Raw genomic sequence first — 14,128 nt, 5'->3', positions numbered from 1 at the left:
AAATAAGATAACGCTGTGTCAATGACAGGAGTGTACGATTTAAGTGCAGGTCTCCATGACAGGCTGGTGGCTGCCAGGAAGGAGAAGGCTGAGGGGAAGATGAAGTGGGTAAAGGGATTAGGAGATAACATACTTTCAGTTATAAAATAAACAAGTCATAGGGATGTAAAAAAAATAAGTAAATATTGGTTTCCATGTATTGGATATAGTCACCTGTGATCAAATGAAATTTCATATCATTTATCTGTTTCATGTGGTATTTATTTTAGGGTGCAGGGCATACAGACAGTCATCAACTTCTTGGCATCTGATCCCAGGCAGAAGGTGATGCTAAAAGCCTAAGTGATTAAAGTCATGATGCTTAATACAGAAGCTATTTTCCCATCTAACTGAAGGATAATCACCTCAGAGTCTGTAGAAGTGGCAGGCACTTTTTGGTCCACTTGAAGATGGAATGAGACACCTTGCCTGTTAAAATAGTCTCACTCTGCTCCCATTAAGTAAGGTCACTGGGTAAGGTCATTTTTGGGTACAAGGATTTGTTAGATAGACAATTATGATTCAAATATAGGACTTGTCACTGTAGGCTTCAATTCTGTCCATCTGATGAAAAGCCTTCCCCAGCTATGTGCTTATATGCTGGGGAGAATTCGTTAGGCTCTTAAAGTTGCCCTTCATGCTGTTCTCTCTCTGAAGAGAACTGTTTTATCTTTAATAGTATCTCTGGGGGGAAGTCCAAGCCAGAGGACTATTTAAAATCCCTGCATTTCTCAGTCCAGAGGCAGCAAAATTGGTCTGAAGAGACTGGGATTGGAGGTGGCAGATGCAATAGCAAACTGCAGACTAGAAAAACCAGAACAAATTTCTTCCTCAACTTCTGTGCTCTGTCCCACAACTGCTTCTAGACTATAAATTCCTTGAGATTAGGGGCTGTATATACTTTTGATTTTTGTATCCCAAGTACAATGCCTCAGCAAGCACTGAATAAACAAACAAATGGGATCTCCATCCCAGCTGTGTGGATGCTGGAAGAAAGAAAGCTGATGCTTAGAGTTCTTAGAAGTTTTGAAACGACTCAGGGGAAAAACTGGGATTATAATTTCAAAACAGGATGGGGAGAGTAGCTTAAAGGAAGGTTACAGCTGGTTCTAGAGAAAAGAGTTTGAAATTCACAGCACCAGGAATATTAAAATCATCAAGACAATTATAAGAACATGGAAAGAGTAACTGCTCTCAGAGACTTTTAAAAAATACTGTGAAAACCTATAACTAATGCTGTATGACTCCTTTCAGGAGACAGCAGGTCACATGACAGTGGTTCCCAGCCTTTTTGGCACCAGGGGCTGGTTTTGGGGAAGACAGTTTTTCCACTGATTAGGGTGGGGAGAATGGTTTCAGGATGATTCGAGCACATTAAATTTATTGTGTACTTTATTTCTATTATTATTGTATCAGCTCTACCTCAGATCATCAGGCATTAGATCCCAGAGGTCGGGGACCTCTGATGTATGAAGTATACACAACTATATGCTTCTTACCTAAATGATTATACATGTACATTTCCTGGAAAGCCTAGCAATCCACTGAACTGGGGGATGACAAATGTGGTTTTCTTTCCAAAGTCCTAGGGAGGAACAGGCCAGACATTTTAGGAGATGGACCAACTCTGCAACAAACTAATTTCAGGGACCACACTGACATAGCAGGCAGCTTCATACACACAGTGCTAAAGGAACGCCTGCTGGAAATGGAAAGAAAAACGCCTCCAATTTCTTTAATTACCTTAAAAATGTGTGCTTTGAGGATGTGATGTCCCAGTTCAATTGTCTGCTGTCGGTTTAGTTTTCCCTCTTGGCGGGAAAACCAGAAGGCAAGTAATGTGTGACCACTCCTGCAAGAGAGAGACTCATTTTAGGAAATTTAATGCTCCAACTCTCCTGTGGGTGGAGGACTGTTCACATCGAGCCATACCTCCAGTGAAACTCTGTCTTGTTCACCCAACTTCTTAGGGAAGGGCACCTGCTCCTGGGCAAGTCATGGTTCTGAAAGGTTCCGAGCTTTTCCTGGTCCTTTACCCAAATCACACGTGTGAATATCACAAAATGTCACTTCTAGTTGGCTTACACCCTTCCCACACACAGATGGCATTAAAAGATCCATTTTTATTTTCTGTCTCTGTCAACTCCTCTTATTTCACCCATGCTTTAAATGTCAGTGTTGCTTCCTCAGGATCTTGTTTTTGGTCCCAGTCTGTCCTCTGGATTAGCTCATCCATCCTCAAGAGCCTCTGCCACCACCTAAACCCTGTGTTCTAGCCTGGAGAATCCCAGGGATGTGGTCACACGGAGTCGGACACGACTGAAGTGACTTAGCAGTAGCAAACCCTGTTACCTTTTCCTCTATCTAGACGTCTCAGCTTTAGTTCAATATACATCCAACTGCCTACTGGATTTCTCTACCTAGAGGTCCAATGGCACCTTAAACTCACTGGGTCCCAAACTGCATTAAAAACCTCCTCAAGGGAAGTCTTCTCTGATCAGCCTCTACCAAGCCTCTATTCCTTCTCTTTAGCATTTTTTTTTTCTCCAGCTGAGAAGGGAGTACTCTCTCTGGTGCTACATCATAGGCTGTATATACCTTTAGTACAGGGTCTACCACACTATTACAAGCCCTCTCCTCTACTACACTGTAAGCTTCCTGACAGCAATCATTCCCAGCCCCCATCTGCTTGCCAACAAATCTCCAATCTGTTCATGAAACAGAAAACCCTTCTCTCTGCCTCTGCACATTGTCTTATCTGCCCACGATGCTCAGAAATGCCACAGGCCTCTTGTAATCACACACTCAGCTGGTCTGAAGACCAATCCAACAGAGAGGCTAAGTTAAGAGAACTGCCAAAACATGGAGCCTGGGCCTGAACTGTATAGCATCGGAATCTGTCCTAATTTTGGACTCCTTGTTATATGAAGTGATAAATTTCCTTACTGCTTAATCCATTTGAGTTGATGTTTTCTATTTCTTCCAGCTTGAAGTATCCTAATGATATACTCTTTTAAGTGTAAGTGAATGTATTAATATATGTGTATACATGTGAAGTATATGTATGAATACAGGGTTGTATATCTCTCTCTATTTACATTTATGACAGAAATCTCGAGTTGCTTATGCTCTCCACAGTGCCAAACATTGTGTGTGGCACATAAAAATTCTCAATAAACTTTTCACAAAGCAAGATTAGACATTAAACAAAGGACACTGGGTCACTTCCGGGTTCTGCCCTCTTACCACACTGCTATAGTCTGTAGGAACTGTAACACTGCAGAGTGACAACTGTCTCTCTACTCCCCATCAGGTGAGCAGTCAGCAGAGTTCTGTGTGCCACTGATAACCCAGCTTTTACTCCTTTCACTCGGGAGTGTCACAAAGGAGGGAAATCAAACTGTGATCTCAGTTTCAAGTCCACCAAATTCATCAAACAGAAGGAAAAACAGCAAGTGAATTTTTTGTTGGTGACATCTACTTGAGAGAAGGCCCAAATGTCTACTGGAAGATCTTCTCTCACAATTAACATTGGCTATGCTGCCAGGTTTAACATTTGAAGATGTCTAAAACTGAAGCCTGAAAAAACAAACAAGTCCTTCCTTTCTTCCTTCATAAATAAAGTTTCAGTAAAGAACCTGGAGAACAGAAAATGAGACAACCTCCATCTTACTTAGGTGGGATTCCCTGGTGGCACAGATGGTAAAGAATCTGCTTGCAATGCAGGAGACCTGGGTTCAGTCCGTGGGTGGGGAAGATCCCCTGGAGAAGGGAACGGCTACCCACTTAGGTGGGAATCATCCTATAAAGCTTCAAAAAGAAATTCTACCATGTTCTAACCTTTGTCTTCATAGAATTTCTGGATTCTAGTGGATACCAGGTCATCTTATTTGATTAGATAAGGCTGACCATAAAGGAAAGAGCTACTTCATTGAGAGAATGTCTCAGACAACTGTATCCTGCATGGAATCATCAGTGTCATCTGAAGGTGTAAGTGTGAAAGTGAAAGTCGCTCAGTCGTGTCCGACTCTTTGAGACCCCATGGACTATGCAGTCCATGGAATTTTCCAGGCCAGAGTACTGGAGTGGGTAGCCGTTCCCTTCTCCAGGGGATCTTCCTAACCCAGGGATTGAACCCAGGTCTCCCACATTGCAGGCAGATTCTTTACCAGCTGAGCCACCAGGGAAGCCCAAGAACACTGGAGTGGGTAGCCTATCCCTTCTCCAGAGGATCTTCCCAACCCAGGAATCAAACCGGGGTCTCCTGCATTGCAGGTGGATTCTTTACCAGCTGAGCCACCAGGGAAGCCCATCATCTGAAGGTATGAGCCTGGAATTATTTTGCACTCACAAAACCCAGAAATTGCTACTGAACATTTACATAGCCCTTGAAAGCCCAGTGTAGTTCATAGGCTATTTTAACAGAAGTTAATGAGAACCATTTATAAAAGCGCCCTAACGTAAGTTCTCAAAATCCTATCTGGTTATTAACAATGAAAGGATTGCAGCGTCCCTGGTATAAGAATTATTACTTTAAATGACTCATCTCTGACTGTCCATAGAGATAAGAACTCCTGAACACAGGCCTCTGATCCATCAATTATGCTTCAGGCCATTAAGGAGAACCCATGCCTATGAGGATTAAGGAAAAAGCTCAGGGCAAGGCCATGAGCTGTCAGGTAGACACAGACCTGACTGCCCCAGTGCTTTCACTTTACCACCGTGACCAAGACACCCTGGGAAGATGCCTCTGCACCTTTCCAGCATGCACTGCAGCCACCCACAGGACAGCGCTTCCTTTTGTTATTGTTGATCAAGCACAGAGGAGAAACAGCAAGCCACACAGGTCAAGGAAAAGATGGTGACAACTGTAGTTTCCTTCTTTTTGGATACAAGCTGTTGTATTATTCATGAAAGAATGATTCGGATCAGCTCATTGGACTCAAAGCTTATGGTGTTGAGGACATGAAAAGTAAAATAGCAATTTCCATTACATGCTGGCATTCCCATTCATACCTTACTGTTCTGACAAACTACGATGTCACTGGCTAACCCAGTCTGAATGGGTCTATATGTGGGCTTGTCTACATTTATTTCTATTTTTCTTATTATCTGCTCACTTCTGAGCCCTATTTCTAGCCTCAGTATTCTCTAAGATCACCAGCAGCCTCTTAATTGGTTTTCTTTTTGCCTTTGATCTTTTGTTTTTCCTGTTTTTTTCTTCTCCATCCAGCATTAGGTCTTATGGACTGTTTCCCTTGAAACTCTCTCTTCTTTTGACATCTAAGACACTAACTACCCTGGTGCTTTTCTTCCACTTTCCTTCGGTTACATAACTTCTTTGCTCTATTCCCCGTTTACTCGTCTTTCAGAGGCAGCCCTCACCTTGACTCCCGGCTTTGGCTCTCTGAGATTTACTCTGCTTCTCTAGCTGCCAGCAGATTCCGCTACCTCCAAATGACCTGTCAAACGATGGCTGTTTGAAGTTGAAGATTTCCCTTAAAACCAAATCCCCTAAGGCTTATTAATAAAAAAAAAAAAAACACCTCCAGTTGCTCAGGCGTGACACCAAGCAGTCGTTTTCTCCTCCCTGGACATCACCTCTCATGGATAACTGCAAGAGCTTCACTCTTGCCACGGCCTCCTCCCCAGCTCGTACCAATACCTATCCAGCGGAAACCTGATCAAATCCCCTCAAAATCCTTCAATGGCTTTATATTTCCTCCTCTACATAATCTAAACTCTAAATCGTAAATCTAAACATGGTATTCAAAGCCTCCCCATAATCTGTCCCTTATCTGTTTCTTCACCTCCTAACCTTGTACTTCTAATTCCAGATGGAGTAAATTAGAGTTTCAAACATGCTTTCCCTCTGCCTGTAACTCATCAGGTAAACCACTTCCCAGTCTTCAAGCCTCAGTTCACAGCATCTCCTCTGTGCAGTCTTCTTTGGTCCCCCAGACGGGGTCAGCAGTTCTTTCCTTGAGGCTCTGACATATCTAGCACACCGCTCCACCATTATACCTGCTACAGCCATGCACTGTGTGTGTCTGCACATCAGTCTTCCTGCTAGACTCTACTGAGGACAGAAGCTATGCTTTTTCACATATGTTCTCTGAGCTAACAAGAGTCCATACTTGCAGAGTGAATGAATAACAGTCCCTTTTGTACAAATGTACATTTGTACACTACCTATGGTTTCCAAAATTACTACAGCACTTATTTAGATTCCCCTGTACACCTTTACTATGGGCACAGGTGTGAATATTACTAATGTGGTAGAATGGCTGAGACTCAGCAAGACTGAAGAACAGACTCCAGCTCACGTGGCTAGGACATAAACAGATGAGAACCCAGGGTCTTCTGAAACCTTGCTCCACTGCCACATTGATAAGATTAAAACGTAAAGAAGAGTACGTTCATTTTTATAGTACACAATCTGAATTCTTACAATCAAAATCGGCAACTGTTGATTTTGACATTTTTCGATTAGCATTTTGGGAGACAGCAGTTAAGAAATAGGGAGAGCCAGAGTCTATGTGACATTTTACGTATGACTGAACACAACTGTGTTTCCCCCTATAATTATAGATGATGGTGATAAAAATTGACTTTCATGTGAGCTCATATGTGGTTATAAAGACCAGTGGGCGGTGGCCATGGTGAGGGTAGAAGTATTAGGATTTCCACATAGTTTATATAATGAGGTCACTTTGTGATTCAGTCACCTTGCAGACTCCTTATCTGCATTCACAACATTGCTTCCTTATCCCTGAAATGAAGTCAAATTCCAGTTCTGTCGCTTTCAAGCTTTCAGCTTTGCACAAGCTTTCTAACCTCTCTGTAAGATAGGGAGAGTAACACTTCTCTCTCAGGCCTGGGGTGGGAATTAAGTGAGAGATACTAAGTAAAAGTATTTTATATTTCTTTTATATCCTCCATAGTCACTAGCACAGTGCTAAACTAAAGGAATGAACAGCAATCACAGAAGACTTCAAACACGTAAGAGGATGACTGTGTGCTCAGAGTTTTAAAGTGTGCGGCACGGTGAAACGTGATACCCTATCCTTAACTCCAATCTTTGCCCTTCCACACCTAACTTCACTCTACCTTTACAGCCAGAAGGGAAGCCCATGGATCAGGGGAAAATGATTGGGGATGAGTGCCATTCACAGTTAGCTGTGCAGGAAAACCTGGTACTGTCAATTCAGGCAGAGACTGGGGACAAGAACAGAGCTAACCAGATCCTAAGAAGTAAGGTAAAAGTTAAGCTAACAGGAGGAATATGAATTTCTCATGTCCATCAGAGATTTTCAGGAGGATATAAGCCTTACATTCAAGATAGATTTGCTTTGACATATTTTAGGCGAGAATCAATCACATGTCAGAGTTGAAGATTCCTCCCCCAGCATTCTCCCCTCACCTCTCTCCCAATAAAAGGCAGGGAAGGTCGTACCCAGCATAACACAGGGTAGATCCAATCTCAATTCCAGCTGCAGGCTTCAGCAGCCCCTTGACACGGAATTATCACAGACAAGTGATGTTCACCCTTGGACAACTACAGATGGTAAGACAATGAGGAGCTGCTCTTACCTGAGGCCCGAGCGCCTCAAAGGATTCGGAGCTGTGGAGTCTCTCAGGTAAGGCTTTCTAAGGCAAGAGTCACCATCCCTAGCCTCCGCCCATTTACTGGTTTGGAAGTTGCCTAACAGTTATTATACAACTTTTTTGTTTTATACAACTATAAAATATACAATGGTACTATGTCTGTTTTTCTAATAGATTTTCACTTAGCAACCCAGAGAGTAAGTGATCTTAAAGTCTCTACCTGTAGTACTAACAAATGTACTCAAATATCTCCAGCATGGAAGGGTCCTCCATTGTTCTAGTCAGTCACTTATGTGTGGTCACATAGATGTCATCAGCTCCTGGGAGGGCAAGTTCAATATACAACACTTCAGCATTTCAGAGAAACAACACTTAAGTGTTCTGATATTCTTCTGTGTGGTGCTAGGATGTGATAAAGTGGAACGGGGACAGCCAGCTGGTGAGCAACTATGTACAATCTAAAGCCTGTCCTAGCTATCTTACAGTGTGGGCTGAAATAACATGTGCTGCTGTGGAATGTCTTTATATTATAGAGGTACATGTGGGAATTATTTAGGGAGAACTAGTGAGATTAGAATTACAGGGCAGAGATGAATACCTGTCCACAAAAGGTCTGTGCTCCTGTCCACAGTCAAGGGTGGTTGGTTGGAAGCAGTTACTTTGCCAGGGACCTTGCGTTCACATTCAAGTGGGGTTATGTGACCGAGTTCTGGCTAATGGAACACAGGCAGAAATTATATTCATCACATCAGACCTAGCGCAGAAAAATCTTCATCTTTGATTTCACAACCTTATTACTTTCTCTTGTTTCTGTAACTGTAATATTACTCTTGTAAATTATTACTTGGCTCACCATTTTCTTCTAGTGTTTAAATATACCTATTCTGAAATGAACCTACTTATGAAACAGAAGATCCCCCAGAGGAGGGCATGGCAACCCACTCCAGTATTCTTGCCTTGAAAAGCCCATGGAGAGAGGAGCCTGGTGGGTCCTTAGAGTAACAAAGAGTCGGACACGACTAAAGTGACTTAGCCCGCATGCATGAAACAGACGCACAGACATAGAGAACAGACGTGTGGCTGCCGATGGGGAAGAGGCTGGTGAACAGATGGAGTGGAAGGCTGGGGTTCGAAGATGCAAGCTAATGTACACGGAATGGATAAACAACAAGGTCCTGCTGTATAGCATAGGGAACTATATTTAATATCCTATGATAAACCATAATGGAAAAGACTATAAAAACAAATGCACATATATGTATAACTGAATCACTTGGCTGTACAATCTAAAGCCTGGTATAGCAGGTATTGCTATACTTGGTATAGCAGAAATTAACACAACACTATAAAACATTTATACTTCAGTTCAAAAAAAAACCTATTCTGTTTCCATACATCCAAACTTTCTGCTTTATGCTCTTTAACCTGGATGACCTTGTTAAGTTACTATGGCTTCTACTGTCAGTTACTTGCTGGTAACTACTCAATCCAGAACCTCATGCCTTCAACTTTCTCTTTTCCTATTCTCCATGGTCATATTTCTAAACACATTTGTGCACCCTCCCCTGGAGGCAATTCATTATAAACATGTCCAAAACAGGACTCACCTCTCTCCAGAAGCCTGTTCTTCCCCCTGCCTTCACATGCTAGAAGTCTTCCCCCATTCGGAATGCTCTATGTCGGTCAGCAGCTTCACTATTTTCCATCATCCAAGATAAGTTCTGAAGTCATTTTTGATTCCTCCACCCTTACCTCCCATACACAAAAAAAGACCAGGTGCTTTTGAGTATCTCTAAAATGTCCACATAGCTCTCTGTTCTCACACTGCAGTCTTAGTATTTCTCAACTAGACTACTGTTCTAGACCCGTAACTAGTTTCCCTGCCTGCAGTCTCTCCTGCAACCCATCTTTCATACACTACTTGTCAGAGCTATTTTGCACTTGATTAGACTTATCTAATCACTGTCTCTTCTTTTCTCAAAAATTATAGAGACTCCCTGTTATCTACAGAATAAACCGAGAAGTCTTAAACTTTTGAGACTTTTTTCCTAGTGACACTTCCTATCATTCTCTGACTGCATGTCTTATTTTCTAGTTATGGCTTCTCACAATTCCTCAAGGGCACTTAATATCTTGAACTTGCTTTTCCTCCTGCCATTCCGCTCTCTAGCCTCCCTAGAGTGTTCTCCTGCTCCTCTGCAGCTAAACGGGATCAACTCATCCTTCAAGGCTGAACTTGACCGTTACTTGCTCTGAAAAAGTATTTTCTCTCTTTAAAAAAAAGTATTTGGCTGCACTGGGTCTTAGTTGCAGCATGTGGGATCTTCACTGCGTTGTGCAGGGCCTTTGGTTGCAGAGCATGAACTCTCCAGTTGTGGTTTGGGCTCCAGGGTGCGTGGGCTCAAAAGTTGCATTGCAGCATGTGGGATCTTAGTTTCCTGAACAGTGACTGGGGACTTGACTCCATGTTCCCTGCATTGCAAGGTGGGTCTTAACCACTGGGTCACCAGGGTAGTTCCTGAAAAGTTACTTTCTCTTTGTCTAGGTTCCTATGGTACTTTGTATTGTGGTACTGTTATTGGTTGCTATGTAGCTGACCGTCCTTGATAATGGCTTTAGTGTCAAGGGTTATGTTAAATACCTAAGTTTCTCTAGTGTATAGCACAGTCCTTGGTGTACAGTAAAGTTCAATAGATGTTGGATGAAAATAAATACCAAGTAGATGGGTTTGAGGAAGAGCAATACAAAGACTTCCAGATCCACTTTCTAATTCACTACTCAATTCAGCCTTGAATTTGCAGGCATCTCTGTTGCCACTGATCAACTGTGAAACAAATGTGACTATAACTCAAATATTGAGAACAGACTGACAATCCTGATCTTTTTCATCTTAAAAATTCTGCCTGCACTTAAACTCTGGGGGTTGATGCCTTACAGTCAGTCGGCCTGTTGCAAGTGGCACCCACATCTTTAAAAAAATGCTTGCCTCCATCTTCAGCCTATCAGTTAGTAACTGCCTTGGCATGCTCTTTTTGTGGCTTTCTCATGGAACTGGAATACAAAATCTATTTCTAGTCAGCTTGTCTTGCTGTTTCATATTCAAGGTGGGAATGAAAGAGCTGATGGGAAGCAGAAGACTAGCAGTATGCCCAAGATGTACCTTTGTAGAAATGGAAGGAACGACATCATTTCTTTTTAAACACAGAACTCAGGTAGAACTCTGCTGCTTTCTCTCAGTTGGCTCCACGGTTTCCTAATGTCCTTCTGTTCTATTAAGGCAGAACTGGCCCTAGGAGAATGGAAACTTCTCTGCCTCTCCTCTGCCAATGAAGTCTTCAGGCAGTTGGCAGGGCTTATAAGGCAGAAGAGTTATGACTTCATCAAACTGTCACAGTTTGAAACACCAACAACAGGCATAGGAAGATCAATCAGTTCTTCTTTCTCCACGTTCCTCAGTTCTTTCTTTGTACCTCTAGCACAGCACTCTGTCTTAAATTATAGCTGGTTATAAATGTGTCTGTTAAAACCACTAACCTGTAAGTCCCGGTAGACAGATCTATCTTACTCATATGTGTATCCCCTGCAGTGCTTAACATAGAGCCTTGAATATATTACTTAATATATGTTCAGTGGATGTGTGCTGACATGCATGTCTTTGTTTTCTCCTGATGCATGGTAACAGAATGAACAAGATGTATTCTATTGAAGTGTGTGAAAAGTTTTTCAAATTTTTAAATTAAATAAAATTAGTAGCATGTATATGGGGAAACAGTTGAAAGAGTGGCAGACTTCATTTTTTTGGGCTTCAAAATCACTGCAGGTGGTGACTGCAGCCATGAAATTAAAAGACGCTTACTCCTTGGAAGGAAAGTTATGACCAACCTAGACAGCATATTAAAAAGCAGAGACATCACTTTGTCAACAAAGGTCCATCTAGTCAAGGCTATGGTTGTCCCAGTAGTCGTGTATGGATGTGAGAGTTGGACTATAAAGAAAGCTGAGTGTCGAAGAATTGATGCTTTTGAACTGTGGTGTTAGAGGAGACTCTTGCGAGTCCCTTGGACTGCAAGGAGATCCAACCAGTCCCTCCTAAAGGAAATAAGTCCTGGGTGTTCATTGGAAGGACTGATGTTGAAGTTGAAACTCCAGTACTTTGGCCACCTGATGCGAAGAGCTGACTCATTTGCAAAGATCCTGATGCTGGGAAAGATTGAAGGTGGGAGGAGAAGGGGACGACAGAGGATGAGATGGTTGGATGGCATCACCGACTCAATGGACATGAATTTGGGTAAACTCTGGAAGTTGGTGATGGATAGGGAGGCCTGGCGTGCTGCAGTCCATGGGGCTGCAAAGAGTTGGACATGACTGAGCAACTGAACTGATCACTTCTTTGTTCACTCATTCATTCACTGTTAAACAAAATATTTACTGAGTGCTGACTGTGTCCCAGGAACTCTATCAATCATTAGGAACACCAAAATGAACGTGATAGGAAGGTTCTTGTCCTCATGAAGCTCGCTCACATTCTAGAAGGGAAAGTGGACAATAAACAAGTATTCACAGACAATACATTGATAAAAGATTAGAAAGTAAGAAGATTGCTATGACTAGTAAGGCCAGGAAAGACTTTCTTAGATATGTGACATGAGGAAGTCTCAGGAGGTAGCTGTTAGGCTGAGACTGGAAGGAGTGAGAGATTATGCTGTGTGATGACAGAGGGACAGCACGCTCCAGACGGAGGGATCTATTAAGTGCAAAGAGCCAGGGGTAGAAGAGAGCTTAGCAAATTCTAGGAACTAGCAGATGACCATTTATGACCAGAATACTGTGACTAACAGGGAGAATGAATGAACTTCATTAGAGAGGTAGGCAGAAGCTATCTTCGTATAATACAGGGTTTTGAAGACTCTGGCTTTGATTTTATTCTAATCACAAAAAGAAGCCACTGAAGGATTTTTCAGCAGGAGGTTACATGGTCTGATTTATATTCTTAAGAATCACTTCAGGTGCTGGTGGAGAATGGATTGAAAGGGGGACCAATTAAGATGCTAAACCAGTCCATGTGAGAGCCTAGGGTGTAGTCAGTAGAGGTGGAAATAAGTGGACACTTAGAAGCAAAATTTGGGTGGTAGAAGCAACTGGATATGCTGATGGCCACAGTGAATACATGCCTTACAGCTGTGGGTTCTTATGGTTGGGCGAACAGAAGGCTATTGGTGTTGATTTTACGAAATGTGGAGCTCCAGCTGCTTTTGAAAGTCTGGAGACAGCCAAGAAGTTGCTCCAAACACCAAAAAACAAAATGTGCTGTCATATCCCACTAAGCTGGCAGGAACTCCTGAATGCTGTGCCATGGATCTTGGTTTGACAATCTAGGAGAGCCTGTGGGATTCCCATCTTTTCATTCAGCCAGTGTTGCTTCAGAGACTCATTTAGCAGGACAAATGAGCCTCTATTTCCTATGCTACTTCCAGTACCAGAAATCTCCCTTAAAATTTCTCTGCTCAACTACTTAGGTGAATTTGCTTTAACCAGTAATTGCTAGACTGGGCATATCCACTTTAAAAAAGCAATATATATATATAAATATATATATATATAATTTAAATATATGAAGCAATATTATTTTTGTAACAAAATCAAGTATTTTGTTACAAACCTATCAAGAAACCAAGAGTACAAGTCCATTCTGTGTTTTCATTAGCTGGCCCTTCTGCATGCCTGTCAAGGTCCTAAAATGATGCCTTCTCTCCATTTTATAAGCAGGACTACTTCTCTATATATTTATTAACTTAGCAAACTTCACATGAGTTTATATGACAGTAAAAATAAATAGCTCTCAGTTTTAAATAGGTTTGGAGAAGAATTCTGATTACCAACTTTTTCCAAACTTAATTTCGGACTTGTAAAAGGAAAAAAAATACATTATTGTTACCCATCTTTGAAGATACGAGAGTTTTAGCAATGGGAACAATTTACCTATTTGACTAATAGATGTGGGTTCTATCATCTATGCTGTGAGAAACAAATCTGTAAAGTTTAATGGCATGCGTGCCATGCCCATTATGCATGGGCAAACTGGACACATTCCAAGATACACATTAGGTTTAATGCAATATTCCCTTGCATTATATTATGAAACCATGACCTGGGTCACTAGAATAATATATTAGTATTCTATAATAATAATAATAATATTCCATTATTATTTTGAGTTTTGTGTCTCAAATTTATTCTTGAATCTCAAATTTGATTCTTGATAAAATTTATTCTTGATTCTAACAGGGAGTTAGAAACTGGTTTAAATAAAGAGGAAAAATATTTATCAGCAAATGAGAAAAATTTCTGCAATTATTAGAGATCAATGAAAATCACAGCAAAATCATGCTATCAGAAGGTCATGCATTAGGAAAAGGTGTTTGGTGTATCTCTTTTCTCTCAGCTTTAACTCTTCCAAACCCTAAGGGCTGACTTAGCTCCA

General features: G+C 41.6%; 1 protein-coding gene across 3 annotated transcripts in view; it reads right to left on the bottom strand.

Moving 5' to 3' along the window:
* The window catches only part of TANC2 (tetratricopeptide repeat, ankyrin repeat and coiled-coil containing 2), a 386,861-nt gene that overhangs the window by 39,054 nt on the left and 333,679 nt on the right, over positions 1-14,128 (bottom strand). For all 3 annotated transcript variants that reach the window (XM_061144314.1, XM_061144315.1, XM_061144317.1), the window contains one exon: positions 1,783-1,891. In XM_061144314.1, the coding sequence (XP_061000297.1) occupies positions 1,783-1,891 (109 nt within the window). The remainder of the gene's footprint in view (positions 1-1,782; positions 1,892-14,128) is intronic.

Source organism: Dama dama, chromosome 5 (assembly GCF_033118175.1).
Source record: "Dama dama isolate Ldn47 chromosome 5, ASM3311817v1, whole genome shotgun sequence".
Taxonomy (NCBI): domain Eukaryota; kingdom Metazoa; phylum Chordata; class Mammalia; order Artiodactyla; family Cervidae; genus Dama; species Dama dama.
This window is presented reverse-complemented; position numbering and strand designations above follow the sequence as displayed.